Source organism: Apteryx rowi, unplaced genomic scaffold (assembly GCF_003343035.1).
Source record: "Apteryx rowi isolate R43461 unplaced genomic scaffold, aptRow1 scaffold_38, whole genome shotgun sequence".
In the NCBI taxonomy this organism is placed as follows: Eukaryota; Metazoa; Chordata; class Aves; order Apterygiformes; family Apterygidae; genus Apteryx; species Apteryx rowi.
In genome coordinates, this window is record NW_020450307.1 from 847,914 (window position 1) to 862,800 (window position 14,887).

The 14,887-nt window shown below is 42.1% G+C and overlaps 2 protein-coding genes across 2 annotated transcripts; both read left to right on the forward strand.

Annotated features, from left to right (window-relative positions):
• The first annotated feature begins 36 nt into the window (after positions 1–36).
• On the forward strand, positions 37–4,860 carry KIAA2013 (KIAA2013 ortholog). The gene is made up of 2 exons (XM_026073998.1): positions 37–467; positions 1,455–4,860. Exons 1-2 carry the CDS (start codon positions 230–232, stop codon positions 2,312–2,314), a joined length of 1,098 nt encoding a protein of 365 aa, XP_025929783.1. The 5' UTR covers positions 37–229; the 3' UTR covers positions 2,315–4,860.
• Positions 4,861–4,920: 60 nt separating this feature from the next.
• LOC112970044 (chymotrypsin-like elastase family member 2A) lies at positions 4,921–14,032 on the forward strand. Its single transcript, XM_026073997.1, has 10 exons — positions 4,921–5,829; positions 7,499–7,569; positions 7,817–8,572; positions 9,140–9,228; positions 9,839–9,936; positions 10,937–11,065; positions 11,991–12,127; positions 12,815–12,960; positions 13,092–13,244; positions 13,844–14,032. Exons 3-10 carry the CDS (start codon positions 8,530–8,532, stop codon positions 13,859–13,861), a joined length of 813 nt encoding a protein of 270 aa, XP_025929782.1. The 5' UTR covers positions 4,921–5,829; positions 7,499–7,569; positions 7,817–8,529; the 3' UTR covers positions 13,862–14,032.
• The last annotated feature ends 855 nt before the right edge of the window (positions 14,033–14,887 follow it).

Consider the following 14,887-nt stretch of genomic DNA (forward strand, 5'->3'; position numbering starts at 1 on the left):
GACCGTGCGGGAGGAGGTGGTGGCCCACCGGAGCCGGCCGCACCTCTACCTGCAGCGCATCCGCATCGCCAACCCCACCGAGCGGGTGGCTGCCTTTGAGGCCTCGGCGCCGGCCTCGGCGCCCTCGCTGGGCGGCCGCTTCGCCACCAGCCTGGAGAAGGCGGAGGAGCGGCAGTTCCTGCTCTCCTCCGGCCGCCTGCTGCTGCCCGGCAGCTCCAAGGTGGTGCTCATGGTGGTGGCCGCCAAGAAGCTGGTGAGCCGCGTGCAGGTGGCGCCCAAATCGCACTTCGACGAAACCATGCTCTCCGTGGTGTACACCTCAGAGCCCATCGAGGCCTCCAGGCTGGAGGAGACCTTCAGCAAGCTGAGAGAGTCGGCAAAGAAGGAGATGCTGGAGGTGATGCAGATGGGAGTGGAAGATCTTTTCCAGGAGCACCAACAGACCTGGTCGGATTTGTTCATTTCAGGTAAGGAAGGTGATGCTTAGCTTCATATGGTTGCTTTACTGGGGGAGCCCAGCGCTCAGCGACCTGGTGCCTGTGAGCTCTCCAGAGGCTCCCTCTTCCTCATATGTTTCAGTGGCTGAAGGGAAGCTGTGGGATAATAAAACAGCATTCCTGCTTTGGAACTGGGAGTACTTTATAAAACTTAAGTTGTCCTTATTGCATAAACAAAATGATAAGAGAGGAGAATATTTCTCATCATAATTCTGGGTCTGCCGCTAGCTCTTGGTTTAGCATGAGTCAAGTCACCTGCTGCTGGAAAAAAGTAGCTTCAGGAAATAGGTGTCACTTGAGAGACTCCGGGCCAGACTCCTAGACGGCCATGCCACTTGTAATTGAAATGAAAGAGGGGTACTGGTGCTAAAAACACTTTGCAAAGTAGGCTTCACTGTGTCAGGCTGGCTTTCAAGTCTTCAGAGACTTCAATGACTTGTCCAGCAATCCAGCTCCAATTTGGGAATAGGGCTGACCTCCAGTGACAGGGTGAAGGACAGATTTCTTCATGGAAGTTAAGGACTGTCCTGCTCTTACTGTGGGCAAGCTTTGCCTTGAAGTTTTTTCTTGGCCTTGTGTAAAAGAACAGCTGCCCAAGTAATGTAGTACTTACTGTTTATAGCCAGTAAAAAGAGATGTTTGACAGATCTTTCCTGCAGAGTCATGGTGGCAGTTCCCCTAAGGCATCTGTATATCAGCTAACTTTGCCTGTAGTGGGAGTTCGGCTTTCAAACTCTAAGTAGCAGAGAATGTAGCTAAGAAAATAAAAAGAGTGGAGCTCTTGACGTTTCACTTCAGTGTTTCATAGATGAAGATTTCTTAGCTGTTGCCAAGGTCATCTGAGTATTGAACAACATCACATAGCATGCACAAATCTGAACTGCTTTTTCTCCTAGTTACTGTCATATTCATGGGTCATCCTCTGACTGCTTTTGTTGTTGTTTTCGTTTATTACAGGCATCGAAATGAGAAAGATCACAGATTTGCATACACCATCCAGCGAGACAGTTAACATGACCCTCTACTATGTGCTGTCGAGCRTGCCAGCTCCTCTGCTAGATCCGCTCATTAGTGGTGAGGACAGAGAGAAAATGGAAGCCAGCTTGAACTATGCGGACCACTGCTTCAGTGGCCATGCAACCATGCATGCGGAGAACCTGTGGCCAGCGAAGCTGACCAGTGTCCCCCAGATCTTGCAGCTCTCAGACTTGTGGAAGCTAACTCTCCAGAAACGGGGATGTAAGGGTCTCGTGGCAGCTGGGGTCCATGGACTCATGCAGGGAATGGTGCTTAGCTTTGGGGGTCTGCAGTTCACAGAAAACCATCTTCAGTTTCAGGCTGACCCTGATGTACTTCATAACAGCTATTCCTTACGTGGGATCCATTACAATAAGGACTTGATTAACCTGGCTGTTCTGCTGGATGCAGAAGGAAAACCCTTCTTGCATGTGTCTGTGAAATTCCAAGACAAGCCAGTTAGACTGTATGCGTGCGAGGCAGGCTGTATGAATGAGCCTGTGGAGCTGACCTCTGAGGCACGAGGTCATACCTTCCCTGTCATGGTGACTCAACCCATCACACCGCTGCTTTATATATCGACAGATTTGATCCACTTGCAGGACCTGAGACACACACTCCATCTAAAAGCTATTCTGGCTCATGAGGAACACATGGCCAAGCAATACCCAGGCTTACCCTTCCTGTTCTGGTTCAGCGTGGCCTCCTTAATCACACTGTTTCATCTGTTTCTGTTCAAACTCATCTACAATGAGTACTGTGGGCCAGGAGCCAAGCCACTCTTCAGGAGTAAGGTATAAGGCTGCTGCTTTTGGCTGCTCTCCACTATCATCAACCTAATTTTCTGTCAACTGTGCCTAGGGAGGTTCTCTCTCTGACTGTGAGGATTTTCAGTCTCTCTTGCAACAAGTGATCCGTGACCTCTTCTTGCAAAAAGTAGGATTAGGGCAGGGATTGGAGTGGTAGGGCTCACACAGACATTAAAAAAGATAAATCCATTGTCAGTCCTTCTTAAACATTCAGAAAGCTGCAGTTTAAGGCAGATGTAGCTTTTCTGTCCCTTTTTCATTCACTGGTGTAGAACTTCACTTTATTTAAGAGAACAGCTGCAGCCCTGATAGTAGATGCTGTTTCTTGTTACACAGTGAAGGAATGCTTGTGACAGGGTTTCTGTACTTGTCTTGACTACTGTGTGGGAGATGTGCATGCTTGTCTGCCTTGTTTGAATGTGTGATGTGTCATACGAGAACACACAAATGCAAGCTAGGGTTCTTAGGCAAGTCAAGGCACTGACTTGTTGGGTCTGGGGTAAATGTTCATAGGCACCTAGACACTGTTCAGTCCTCCATCCTACCACATTTACCAGCATCATCTTGAAAAACTGCTGAGCTAGTGTTTCTAAAATAAATACGAAATACATAGCTGCTCTAAGAAAAAGGCTGAGTGTTTTTTTTACTGTGAGTTAGAGGTTCAGATTTCAAGCTGTACTGCATCTCACTTCTGCATAAGGGAGTTGAAAATCTTGCTTGGATTGCCTTAGAATTAATGTCTGGGGATGGGAGGGGATATGGCAGAAGGAAGGACAATGGTAAAAGGTTAGTACAGAATAGATACTAGACAGTGGATTCTGCTCCTAGTACTGGTACTTTCTGGTTGCATATTGATGATATGGAGTGGAAATGAAAAATTAGACTGGATTTGCTGTGTGAGCTAGCTGTATTGTTCAGAGGCAGTTCTCCTTAGGGTCAGATAGAGTTAAATGTGGCTTGCCTTTTTTTTTTTTTATTATTTTTTAAACAAAAATTAGGAAGCAGTTAAATAGAGCTGTCAGAGAAAAAGCTCTGGCCTTAGATTGTCCTGTTTTTCAAACTGTAATAGCAGATTAAATTTTGCCTAGCTAAGGCTGGACAAAAGGTACTGGACTAAATTTGATATTCAGTATGCCTGGGGTGTCTAAGATGAGCCAGCAATGGTCCTGTCAGCTCACTGGCTTTGTAATGTTGAGCACTGGAGTTCAGGCCTGATCCCAAGCAGGTCTGAATAGTTGTCATCCTTTGAAAGAATGAGAGTTGAAGGTGCTGTGGCTAGACAGACAAACCTAGGAAGAGGTAGGCTAGAGAATGCATATCAAAGAAATCTGCAAAGAAATACGCCTATGATCATGATCAAAACAATGCAAAAGGAGGAAGCAGTCAGGAAGTAATTTGAATTTTTGTGTATACAGCTGTGTCCTGAAATTCTAAGTCTGTTGCATCCTTTTTTTTCACTGCTGTCTATTTGGTTGCCTTTGTCATCTATGAGACTTGCCTTCTGCCTTTTACAAAATGACTTGTTAACCATTGTTACAGGTAGCTGTCCCTGACACCATTCACTGAATTGCTGAGAAGCTTCACAGCTACAGACTAGCACCTCTTCGTTCTTGACACTGCAAAAAGTCTTGCAGTGTATAACGAACAAGTATGTTTCCTGGTCTTAACTGGACCCACTTAAAACGAAGATGGTGCAGAACTTGATTCGAGAAACAGGGATGAACTGGAAGCCAGTTGAAGCTCAAAATCTCTGTAGCAGTAAGCAAAATTAATGGTGTTGAAATAACACCTTGTTTTATTAATTGAATGGAAATATCCCAGTGTCTGAGTGAATTTAACAGTCCTGCTTTCAGCCTCTATTTGCACAAGATGTCTGACAATTCTGCAGCTGAGAACAAGGACCTTTTGAAAGCAACAATCCTTTTGTGCCTTGTTAAGAGAGGAATCTGTGACTTGGAACGTGTGGTTATTCAAGAGTTTATCCCAGGAGCTCGTGTAATGGACATGTTTCTTTTTCCTTGTAAGCTGTTCAGTTCCCTAAGAGTAATCCATGTGGTGAAAAATACTTGAAAATATACAGAGTCCTTTGATATTTTGATTCTTTTTTAATTTTACAGGAAAATAAAGAATGATGATTCCCTTCAGAGAGTTAACTTAACTAGAAAACTTAGTGTAACTTCCTCTCTGGTATATGTTTTTTAATTTATTGCTTGGGGAGTGGGGGGAGGGAAAGGATGTTAATAATTTTGCCTCCGCTTCAGTAACAAGTTGGTCAAATGAACTGTAGATATCTAAGTGATGGTAACAGGTTTTTCAGCCTTTATCATTGTAGAATGCAAAATCTGTTTAATGAAATTGTTTCTGGATTTACACTTGGAAATGCTGATCTGTGAGTTTCCTATTCTGAGCATATTGAGACTTTGTGCATTGATTTGTTTTGGCTATTGGGGGAAACATCCCACTTTCTAGTGATTTAAAGATTATTTGGTTTTAAAATACCAAAGCTGTTGTTTCTAAATAAATACCTTTCAGTCTAATCTGACTACTGAAGTTTTTTTTTTTTTTTTTTTGTCTCTGTTCTCTTCCCCCCTCCCCATCTCTGCTTTCCCTCAGTTAAAACAAGCAGAGCCTTATGTTACATCTGTAGCCAATATCAACTACAAAAGTGCTTGGATTGAAAGGAAATACCATGTGGAAAATAATATGTAAAAGGGGCTAAGCTAGGAACAGACACTATGATCCCAGTGTATTCCAGGTGAACATGTAGCACTGTGTTTTTGCAGTATGAATCTCTGATGTTTAACAGTACACTTTTTTGTTTAGAGTAAACTTCTCTATATACATGCAAGCTAGGGCTTGAGAGGATTTCTGACTCATTCTGAGGAACACTGTAACTGCTTTAGAAACAGTGAAACAAAAACAAGTCACTTGAAGACCAGATTTGGTTGTGATTGCTCTTTCTCAATGCTGTCTTAAATGGAGATTAGGCAGCAGAAAGAGTGCGAGGCCCATTCCAAGGGAGGTGGCCTGCCTTCTGCAATAGTTTAGCAAGAGTGTGTGTGTGTGTGTGTGTGAGCTGTTTGTCCAGAAATAAACTAAGGTGCTTGCAGCAGTGAGATGAGACACAGTGACTGAGTTCCCCCTCCTGCCTCTTAACAGAACAGCAGATGTAGACAGGGCATGCTGAAGTTATTATTAGAATACCTTAGTTTCAGTTCCATGTAACTTTGCTACGTGTGAATAAGCATAATGAAATTTTCTGGTTTGGACCAGGCTAGATTGTTTCTTTAGTTCTGAATTACTAAGCAAAGAAGGATTAATTACAGCTCACCCTCCTTACCCCAGCCTAGATTGCTTCTAGAGCCCAACCTTGCTCAGTTCTCCCCCTATGTTACACAGCTATATGAAGTGCAGACCTAGCCACCAGGCTTCAGATGGTGCTTTCTCGGGAAGTGCAGACTATAGAAAGGAAAAATCCAAAGAATTTGGAAGGCAGAAGCTAATAGGTAAAATGAAAGGTAGAAACATACAGGGTGGTACTAGGTATTTATTTCCCTGTCTCTTGGTAACCTTGTTGTAGCTTAAGACATACAGGCAAAGCTTATGTTTTCAGAACATGCAGCAATGGAATCAGGGAATAATCAAGCAGCAGATTTAATGGCCATCCAGCAAGTAATGGTACTTTTGGTCCTGCTGAAAAGCTGGGACAGAATTTAACTTGTCCTATCCCTAATCTTAGCACCTTTTTTCTCTGTCTAGTTTCAGATGAAGAAAAACCTCCCTCACAAAAGTATATTCCGGTGTCTGTTACTTGTCTGCAGACTGTCCCACTTACTAATTGGTCTAGCATGTTTACTACCTTATGAGGGAATAGACTAAAGATGGTGAAGCAATGGAGTACATTATAAGTTGTACATTACAAGTACTAAAAGAGATATTAGCTATTATACTTTAACAGAACATACCAGAAGTTCCTGCTCTGTTTTCTACTGAAGTCCTGTGGATCTGCTCAGTTTCTGTGCAGCATCTGGCATGAAGATGATAAGAGTTTCTAGGGAGTTGCTTCCAAGCCACCATGGTATCAGCTGGAGGTTGAGGTTTTTTGATATTCACTTACAGAAATGCCAAGAGTATGATGTCCACTTAGTCCAAGAAAGATATTTCTAATTATACTAGACCTGGAAGAGATGGATATACAATTGTTACATAAAACAAGAATGGAACAAAAAAAGCTTTGAGGGGGTTCTACATTCAAAATATTGTGACCTTCCTTATTATCTCCTCTCCCCTGCCTGCCACCCCCCTCCCCCCCGCAATAAAAGAACTGCTTCAGAATTCCCTTACAAAGAAGAAATGGAAAAGTAAGATCGAACAGGGTTTCCCTACCTGTGGTCTGTAAGATAGCAGCAGGTTATTTGTGAGATTATTGCAGAAATGCTTAAAAAAGTAAATACAACCCCGTATTTATGAGCATACTCACAAATCAGGAAGATTAAAATAGTAACTGAACATCCAAAATTCATAGTCAATTTTTAGCTGGTATTTGGTGAAAACCTTAGTGGCAAAACAGAATATAGAAACTGCATGAAATTTAAACTGGAGAGTGCAGTAAGTAAGTTATTTTGCCTGTGAATTCAGACAGTAAGGAAAGAGTCAGCTAATTCCCGAAACAAGTTTTTCTTAGAATCATAATTCTGTGCTCAGTCAATCGTCTTTTGACTTCTGCCTTTGTCAGATAATAAATACAAGATGCCAGAACAGTGTTTGGCTGATTCCATTTGAAATTCAGAATGCAGCTTGCTCAAGAACTATTGTTTGGGTAGGCTAATACATTCTTAAGAAGCAGACAAAACAGCAAAGCATTATATATTTCTGCCTTCCACATGTATGCTCCAGGCATCTYTCATCCAAATCAGTACCTACTGCTGAATGGAAGCTATGAAAACCAGGGATTTTGCTGCTTGTTATTACTGACATTAAACAACAGATTTATTTCAGCTTTTGGGGAGCCTCCAGTTTTGTCTGTATTTAGAGCAGAAAGCTGCAAATGTGGCTACAAAACTGGACATTATGATATTTTTTTCCATTCTAATAAGTTTGTCCTTTACGTATGACCTGGCTTATGGGATAGAGATTTTTGGTTTTTAAATAATCAGTAACATTTTTTCACTTGAGAGGTGGCTGGAGAGCCTAATATGAGAGAGGATGGAAGATTCCTGTAGTGGAAGGAAGACAGAGACACAAAGGTAAACCTTGCCATTGATATCAAACATCCACTAACAAATTAGGGCACTGCAAAAACTTCTTTTGTGGCAGCTGCTCTGTCGTGGTCTATATGCCTGCTTCTTGCCCTGTTTGTCCTACTGGTGAAAATGAAGTAGTTTACACTTTTTCATTAACCAGCACACATTGCATTATTCCAATAGTCAGCATGCTGATTTGGGATGTGAAAAGGCTCATTTCCAGTGCTACAGGAACCCCATTCTCTTCCAGGGAAGTGCTGCTGATCTAAGAATTAAAGGTGAAGAAGTAAAATGAAATTGGGCTCACCGCACTACACCAGTGTTTCTCCATCATCATGGACAGCTGGTTCTTTGTATTGCTTGAAACATCTTCCCCTCCAAAGTGCCTGCAGTTTGTTTTATTGAAGAAGTGTGGCATGCTAAAACACATGAAATTTGATCTAGAAAAGAAGATACAGTGTTTCAGTCAGCACAAAGTGGTAGTTGCCATTCACTGACAAAATGAAACAAAATAAAATTTCAAATAATTACATACTCATAGAATCATACCACCAGAGTTCAATTAGTCCGAACCCCGCTGATGTCATTCCAAATATATCAGACACTGCTACTGCTGACATGCCATCAAATATTAAAATAATTCCTATAACATTTTTCTTCTGATAACATGGTTGTGACGAACATTCAAGGCAATGGGAAAGCAAACAGCTGCTACAGACAATATCCACTTCAGCTGGAAATTTTTACCAAATTTGCAGATAGAGCCTGCATTCAAGGTCCATCTAAACTGTTTTTTCTAAAAGCATTTGTGCATATAAAAAATTATCCCACAGTTAGTTACACAAGTTTTCCATTGGTATCAGAGCAGCACTACATTTTAAGTCATATCTCCCAGAGATAAATGATATCAACATATAAAGCAGCTTGCAAGACAGAGTCAGCAGCACCTAGCTAACCAGCATCATGCTTGGAATCCTCTTTGCTGTGCTGACTCTGGCAACCGCAGGTATGTACCCAATTTCAGCATTAGTTCTAAAGGAAAAATGAATTTAAACACAACTGCAACTTCCTTTACTGGGGAAATTAGACACATTCTGCAACAAGACAGAATGAGATATGGCAAAGGGGATTAATTAAAAAGTTCTCTCCAAACAGCAACTAGGTGCTAGATTATTCTGTTCATACTAGAGGGGCTCAGCTAGCAYGGATGCCCTCAGTCTTAGGCATATTCAAAGTTATTTTACTTAACTTGAGCACACTGAAATACAGCTAATCCACATCAAATTGCTTTGCATCTGCTGGGAACTGCATCTCAGCTGACACATGAGAATTTGGTTAAGCCAACATGATTTCATCATTTGTCAGAACAACAAAACAGTTCAAACAACCTTTATATAATACTGGTCAGTCTTGACTGATGGTTGTATCTTCACTTGGTACCATATCAAATCATAGGCTAGGTTGCTACCTTGCAATGTTCTGTGCAGAATCTACTTTTTTTTTTTTTAATATTAAAAAAAGTCTTTTTAGAGTTCCTACTTTTAAAACACATCCTATTTTGCATGTTTTCTAGCCCTCGGCTGTGGGGTTCCTGCCTACCCACCCGCTGTGTCTAAAGTGGTTGGAGGGGAAGATGCAAGACCCTACAGCTGGCCCTGGCAGGTTAGTCTTTTCTGCCTTCCCTGGAACAACTAGCATCGTGCTACCCTCACGCGACATGGCTGAACAAAACTAGCCCTTAGATTTCATTTGAGACCTCTTGTCTGTCATGTCTTAGGTTTCGAATATTACATTCTGATCAATCCCAACATTTCCAGTTTTTTAAAGGTAGCTCTGAATGTGCCACYTAGTGCTAGTTATGAAGGCTTTCCTGTTCTGGTAGTTGACTTAGGTACCACTCATCAACAAGAGTCAGAGCTTCCAAGTTTCCCATCCCATATTCAAGCAAGAAGACTGAAACTCAGTGGAGAAAATGATGCCTACTGGAGCATACTTCTACACAGAGTTAACAAATACATTTTTGTAGCAAATACAATGCCCTATTTGGGCCGGGCTTAGCGAAAGCTTTGGAAAAAAACATCACTAAAATTAAACTTCTGGATCACAGGGAAAGAGGGAAGCCTTTTCTGAGGGTAGGAATTGAAACCTCTTGTTGCTTAAAAATCTCCCACCATCTTCCAAAGGGAAGTTGTCTTCTGGGTGCAGGGAGAAAATGCAACAATGAAAAATCAGTAAGCAAAAATCTSAGCCTTATGTACTATGTTGGTCCTAGGCCTCCCTCCAATACAGTTCAAGTGGCAAATGGCATCATACCTGTGGAGGAACCCTCATTGCAAGCAACTGGGTGATGACAGCCGCACATTGCATTAGGTAAATCATTGAGTTAAAGTCTGTATCCAGAAAGCAGTGCATGACCGGAAACACATGAAGAAAAAACATATTAATGCCAGTTCTTCCTTTCCCAAATAAAAGCACCAAGACTCATATCCTATCTTTTGATTACAAATAAGAGGTCACAAGAAAGAGGATATGTCTTTCCCTTGTCTTAAAGGTAGAGGAAGAAAAAGCTCAATGTCCTGAATTACATACACTTAATTTTCTGTAAATAACTGCAAAATCATTGTTTTCAAGTTGCTATTAAAATTCAGCTGTGTTGCCTATTTCTATAGTACATTTGGCAGTGAGATTCAAAGACAACTACTCAGTCCATTCCCTGAAGAAATAATCACAAGTGTTTTGAATTTACCAGTCCTTTTCAGTAACCCTTTCATATTCTTATACTGTGGGAAAGTATAACAAGGAAATGATCAGGTACAGCTATGCCCCTTCATCATCAAAAACGTTACCATAGCGGCAACCCCTTTTCGGTTCAGTAGCATATGTGCTTGAATATGTGCATACAGTTCTTGGTACCACTAGGTTGTAGAAAAGATTATCATGTGAAATAACAAGAACTGGCTGCATGTTACTATTACAAATGCTGGATATTACATTTATCGCACAGCTGTTTATCAGTGAAGATTCTTGGGAACAAACATTATCRTGCTGTCAAAAAGGTAGTTCAAATTGTTTATTTGCTTAAAGAATAGCAGCTATATGCTTTAAAGATTGGAGGCATCCTCAGTTTGATAGTGAGCCCTTAAGTGGGAATTGACAGGACTGCTTGGAGATGAAAGGGTTCTGAAGTCCAGCACGCAACGCTTTGTCCTCAGACATTGGCACAGCTCCGGACACATCACAAATGTGATGTGAGACTACAGTCTTAAGACTGTTCTTACTGAATACCTCAGGTGGCAAAGATGCAGATGGCTTTGCAGTAAGCTGGTAGCTCCATAACTGAGTGATAATTCTTAGTCCTTTTCCTCCCCAGTTCTTCTAGAACGTATCGAGTATTTCTAGGAAAATACAACCTAAATGTTGAGGAAGCAGGATCAATTGCAGTCCAGCCACAAAAAATCATTGTTCATGAGAAATGGAATCCAAATAATGTTGCAAATGGGTAAGTCGGTGGCAAGTATTTTTTCATATATTAGATGAAGGGCCAAAATCAAACTGCCTGAACCCAGCCCCCCTGAACAGTGGCAGTTAAACATCTGGAGCCCCTTGTTACAGCTTAGGCTTACAGTGGTATTTCTAAATGAAGTGGATGAGAGTTGAGTCTCCAGTCTGTACCTTTCTCCCTCAAGGGAGGACAGGAAACTTTCAGTATTAATTACTTATTCATTAATTGCATTTTCAGCTGCAGTTTTGCATGTTGAGAAGCTGTTGTCCTATGCAATATTCTCTCTTGTATAGTGGAAATGAATGAATTGATCAAACAATTGATATAATATTCTTTGAAGCCCTCATATGAATAGCATAAATGTAAAGTATTATTGATAATTTGTACTAATATCTTTGTTGCTGAAGAACTGCTATACCCTGCTGCAGGCTGAGTGCATTAGCAAAGAAATCATCTCAGTTTCCAGCTGACTCGAGTTAGAGTCCTCAAACTGGCTTGTTTCTGGTGAGCAGAATCCGTGAAAGGTCATTTCCAGAATGCTGCCAGCAGAAAAGTGGACAGTTCTGCAGGGAAGAGCTGAGTAATAATGAAGAAACTTCCTTCTCCCAGAACGGTTGTCAGTGTAGAAACCTGTAGCTCCAGGAGCTACTATGCAATTACAGACTTTGCCTATACTTTGTGAAGCTGCAGTGCTTCACGATGGAGTTAAAGAAACCAGTGCACAGATTCCCCACTGCTTTGAGGGTGCAGGAATCTTTGCTATCCATGCACTGGTCTCCTTGCTCCCTTGCATCTCTTCTGAATAGTCCAAGTGCTGTATAACTGCTAAATTTTCATACTTCTATATGTCTTACTCTTTTTGCCATCCTCTTCATCCCTTCATTTCCCTTCCCCTCTCTAATATGTGTGCATATGACCACAGGTACGACATTGCTTTGATCAAACTCACTGAACATGTCACCTTAAGCAAACAAATTGAGCTGGCCTGCCTCCCCGCTCCACAAAGCATCCTGGCATCCAACACTGCCTGCTATGTGACAGGATGGGGAAGGCTGCAGAGTAAGTACTTGGACAGCTGCAAAACTGTAAAACAAAATCTTTCAGTACTGCCTTCTGGGATCGATTGGAAAAAAGCTGTTGTTGGAGCTCAAGGTCSCTTCAACCCCAATGTAGTGAGGTAGTTGATCAGGCCTCCATTTCACTCACATAGTATGTTTTTTCCCTCCCTTTCCTTGGAGTATATTTTGCTTGTAGTGGGGCTAGTAATGCACTAGAGGGCCCTGTATTAGTCTTTTAGAAGCTACTGTAACACAAACGTTAACGGTGTGCAGGCTGATGAGTTTGCTAACACTAATATACCCTGCTGAAGAACTGAAAAGACTCATAAGGGAATAAATGTAAAGTGAAAAAAATCTCAGAGACTTCAGCAGTGTCAACTCTGCTCAAGAGGCAATTCCTAGAGTGCTAAGTAAATTGCAAAGTTCTGAACAAAGAGCAGCCATTTATTTCTCTAACAAAGAGACATTTTTTTAATGGAATGAGAATTATTAGTAAGCTAAGGCCTTTCTTTGATGAAAGAATGCAGAAAAGGAATGGATTATACAACCCCTCCTTTAATACAGCTTCTATGGAGTTTCCTACCTGGAAGAATAGTACCCCATTCCTGGGATAGGCTTAACAACGCAGTTTTGTTCTTTCTTCAGTGCCAGCTGGTACCATGACTCCTTTGTTTCTACTCTCTTGCAGCAAATGGCGCTCTTCCAGATGACCTGCAGCAAGGCCTTTTGCTGGTGGTGGATTATGCAACTTGTTCCAAGATTGGCTGGTGGGGGAGCACGGTGAAACGCAACATGGTTTGTGCTGGTGGGGATGGCATCACCTCCAGTTGCAATGTGAGTCCAGAGAACACTGCTTGTAGGGGCTGGTTTCACACAAACAGACCTGATGGGAAAGAAGTCTTAAAAAATGAGGAAGCACTACTGACACTTTGACTGCCATTAACTGTGTTCCCCCTTCCTCCCAGGGGGACTCTGGTGGCCCACTGAACTGCCAAGGTGCTGATGGCAGGTGGGAAGTGCACGGCATCGTCAGCTTTGGCTCGGCTCTGGGCTGCAATTTTTATCACAAGCCTTCTGTCTTCACTCGGGTCTCTGATTTCAATAGCTGGATCCAGCAGGTAAGGTCCTAGTAGTGTCCTACAGACACGTAGCTTTTTCTAAGGTCATTTTTGGAGACCCTGGGGTGGGGCAGAGGAGGGGTGGGGAAGACATTTAAAGGTTTGTCTATTTGAGGAAAAGTACCTAAAAAATTATTCCACAGATATCTTTGGTTATATCACATTAAGTAACCTCTCTATGTAGACAAGCCCTTATCAGCACAAAAGCAGTCCCTACAGCAAAAAATATCTTCCTCTTAAATAGTTATCCAAATTATTTCCACCTTTAGATAAGTCTGGATCTTTAGGAACACATTCTGCCCTTGTACTAAAGATATATTTATAGGCATTAAAGGTTTTGTTGGTATGACTTCCAAAGCGATTATTCAAGTATTCATATTCTTTGCTTGTTACAATTGCATCCTAGAAGGCAACGCATGCTGCTCAAGTCTGTACCATCAATTATTTGTTAATATAATATAACCCTTAACCTAAAGAGTGACTGAGAAGCAAAGATCTTGTTTCAGCTATTTAAATGCTGCATCTGAGATGTAACATACACTATTCACAAATTCCTGGGTCTTCTGATCTGATTTTTGCCTTATTTTACATTTTTGTAGGTTATGGACAGCAACTAATGCAAAGAGAACTGGATGAGAGATGAGAACAGTGCCAAGAAGGAAAACAGCCTGAATAAAGTCATAATCATGACACCTTTGATCACAAAGAACTGGGAAATTATGCATTTACCAACAACAATATTGTACTTAATCATACTGCAATAAACACTGTTTTTGGCAACACAAAAGTGCGTCCCTGTCCGTTTTTCTTGTGTATTGTCAAAACCAGCGCCCTGATTTAGCAATGATGCTGGAGACCTTTTACAGCCTTTCCCCTGTGTTGGGCTGGAGCTTGATACTCTCACCTGGGGGAAGACGTGAGCCCTGCTGTGAAGAGGATGTGTGGTGGAGGAAGAGTCGGAGAGCTGCGGGAACAATTTCGGGGGGGGGGGGGCATGAGAAAGTGAGGCAGTGGCGGGGCTGGTGAAGGAAGGAGGCGGGCGGCAGGCAGGACCCCCGGACCTCACAGCTGGCGAGCAGTCCCAACTGGGGCAGGCAGCAGCGATGCCTGGCAGAAAGGCGGCGCGGGCCCCGGCAGGTGAGTGCAGGTGAGTGCAGAAGCGCTGCAAAATTCCTGCTTTTACAGAGAGGTTTTTAATGCCATGATCTTGGGGGTTAGCAACCAGGACAGTAAAATTCGTCAGTGACTGCTGGCAGCTGCCCTGGCAGCGAGGGGCTCCTGTTGCATTGCTGCAGACCTACCTGCTTCATACCCACTTTGCTCATTTTAAGTAACTCAGATCCCAGGCAAAGACCTCTGAATTGTTGCTGTCAGCCAACACACAGATGCATGTGCCAATTTTTTGCAAAGCGCCAGCAGAATCACCACCTTTTAGCCCAGTACTAAATTAACACCTCTATTTATATTTATTTCATTGTAATAAAAAGCAGGCAGTGTAAAATCAAGGTGGACTTTTGTTGCGTTTTTATTCTACCTTCTGGCACATACTTAGGTGGATTCAAAACTAAACCGATTGATTAAAAAAGGAGAACAAGTGATGCAAAGGTAAGCAGTAGACAGAGTAAGAAAAATATTGGAAGTCA

Excerpts from the sequence above, each read along its gene's own strand:
- LOC112970044 (XM_026073997.1), top strand. The coding sequence starts at position 8,530 with ATGCTTGGAATCCTCTTTGCTGTGCTGACTCTGGCAACCGCAG. Across the intron at positions 8,573-9,139 it reads GCTGACTCTGGCAACCGCAG|CCCTCGGCTGTGGGGTTCCT; the intron begins GTATGTACCCAA and ends CATGTTTTCTAG. Across the intron at positions 9,937-10,936 it reads ACAGCCGCACATTGCATTAG|TTCTTCTAGAACGTATCGAG; the intron begins GTAAATCATTGA and ends TTTCCTCCCCAG.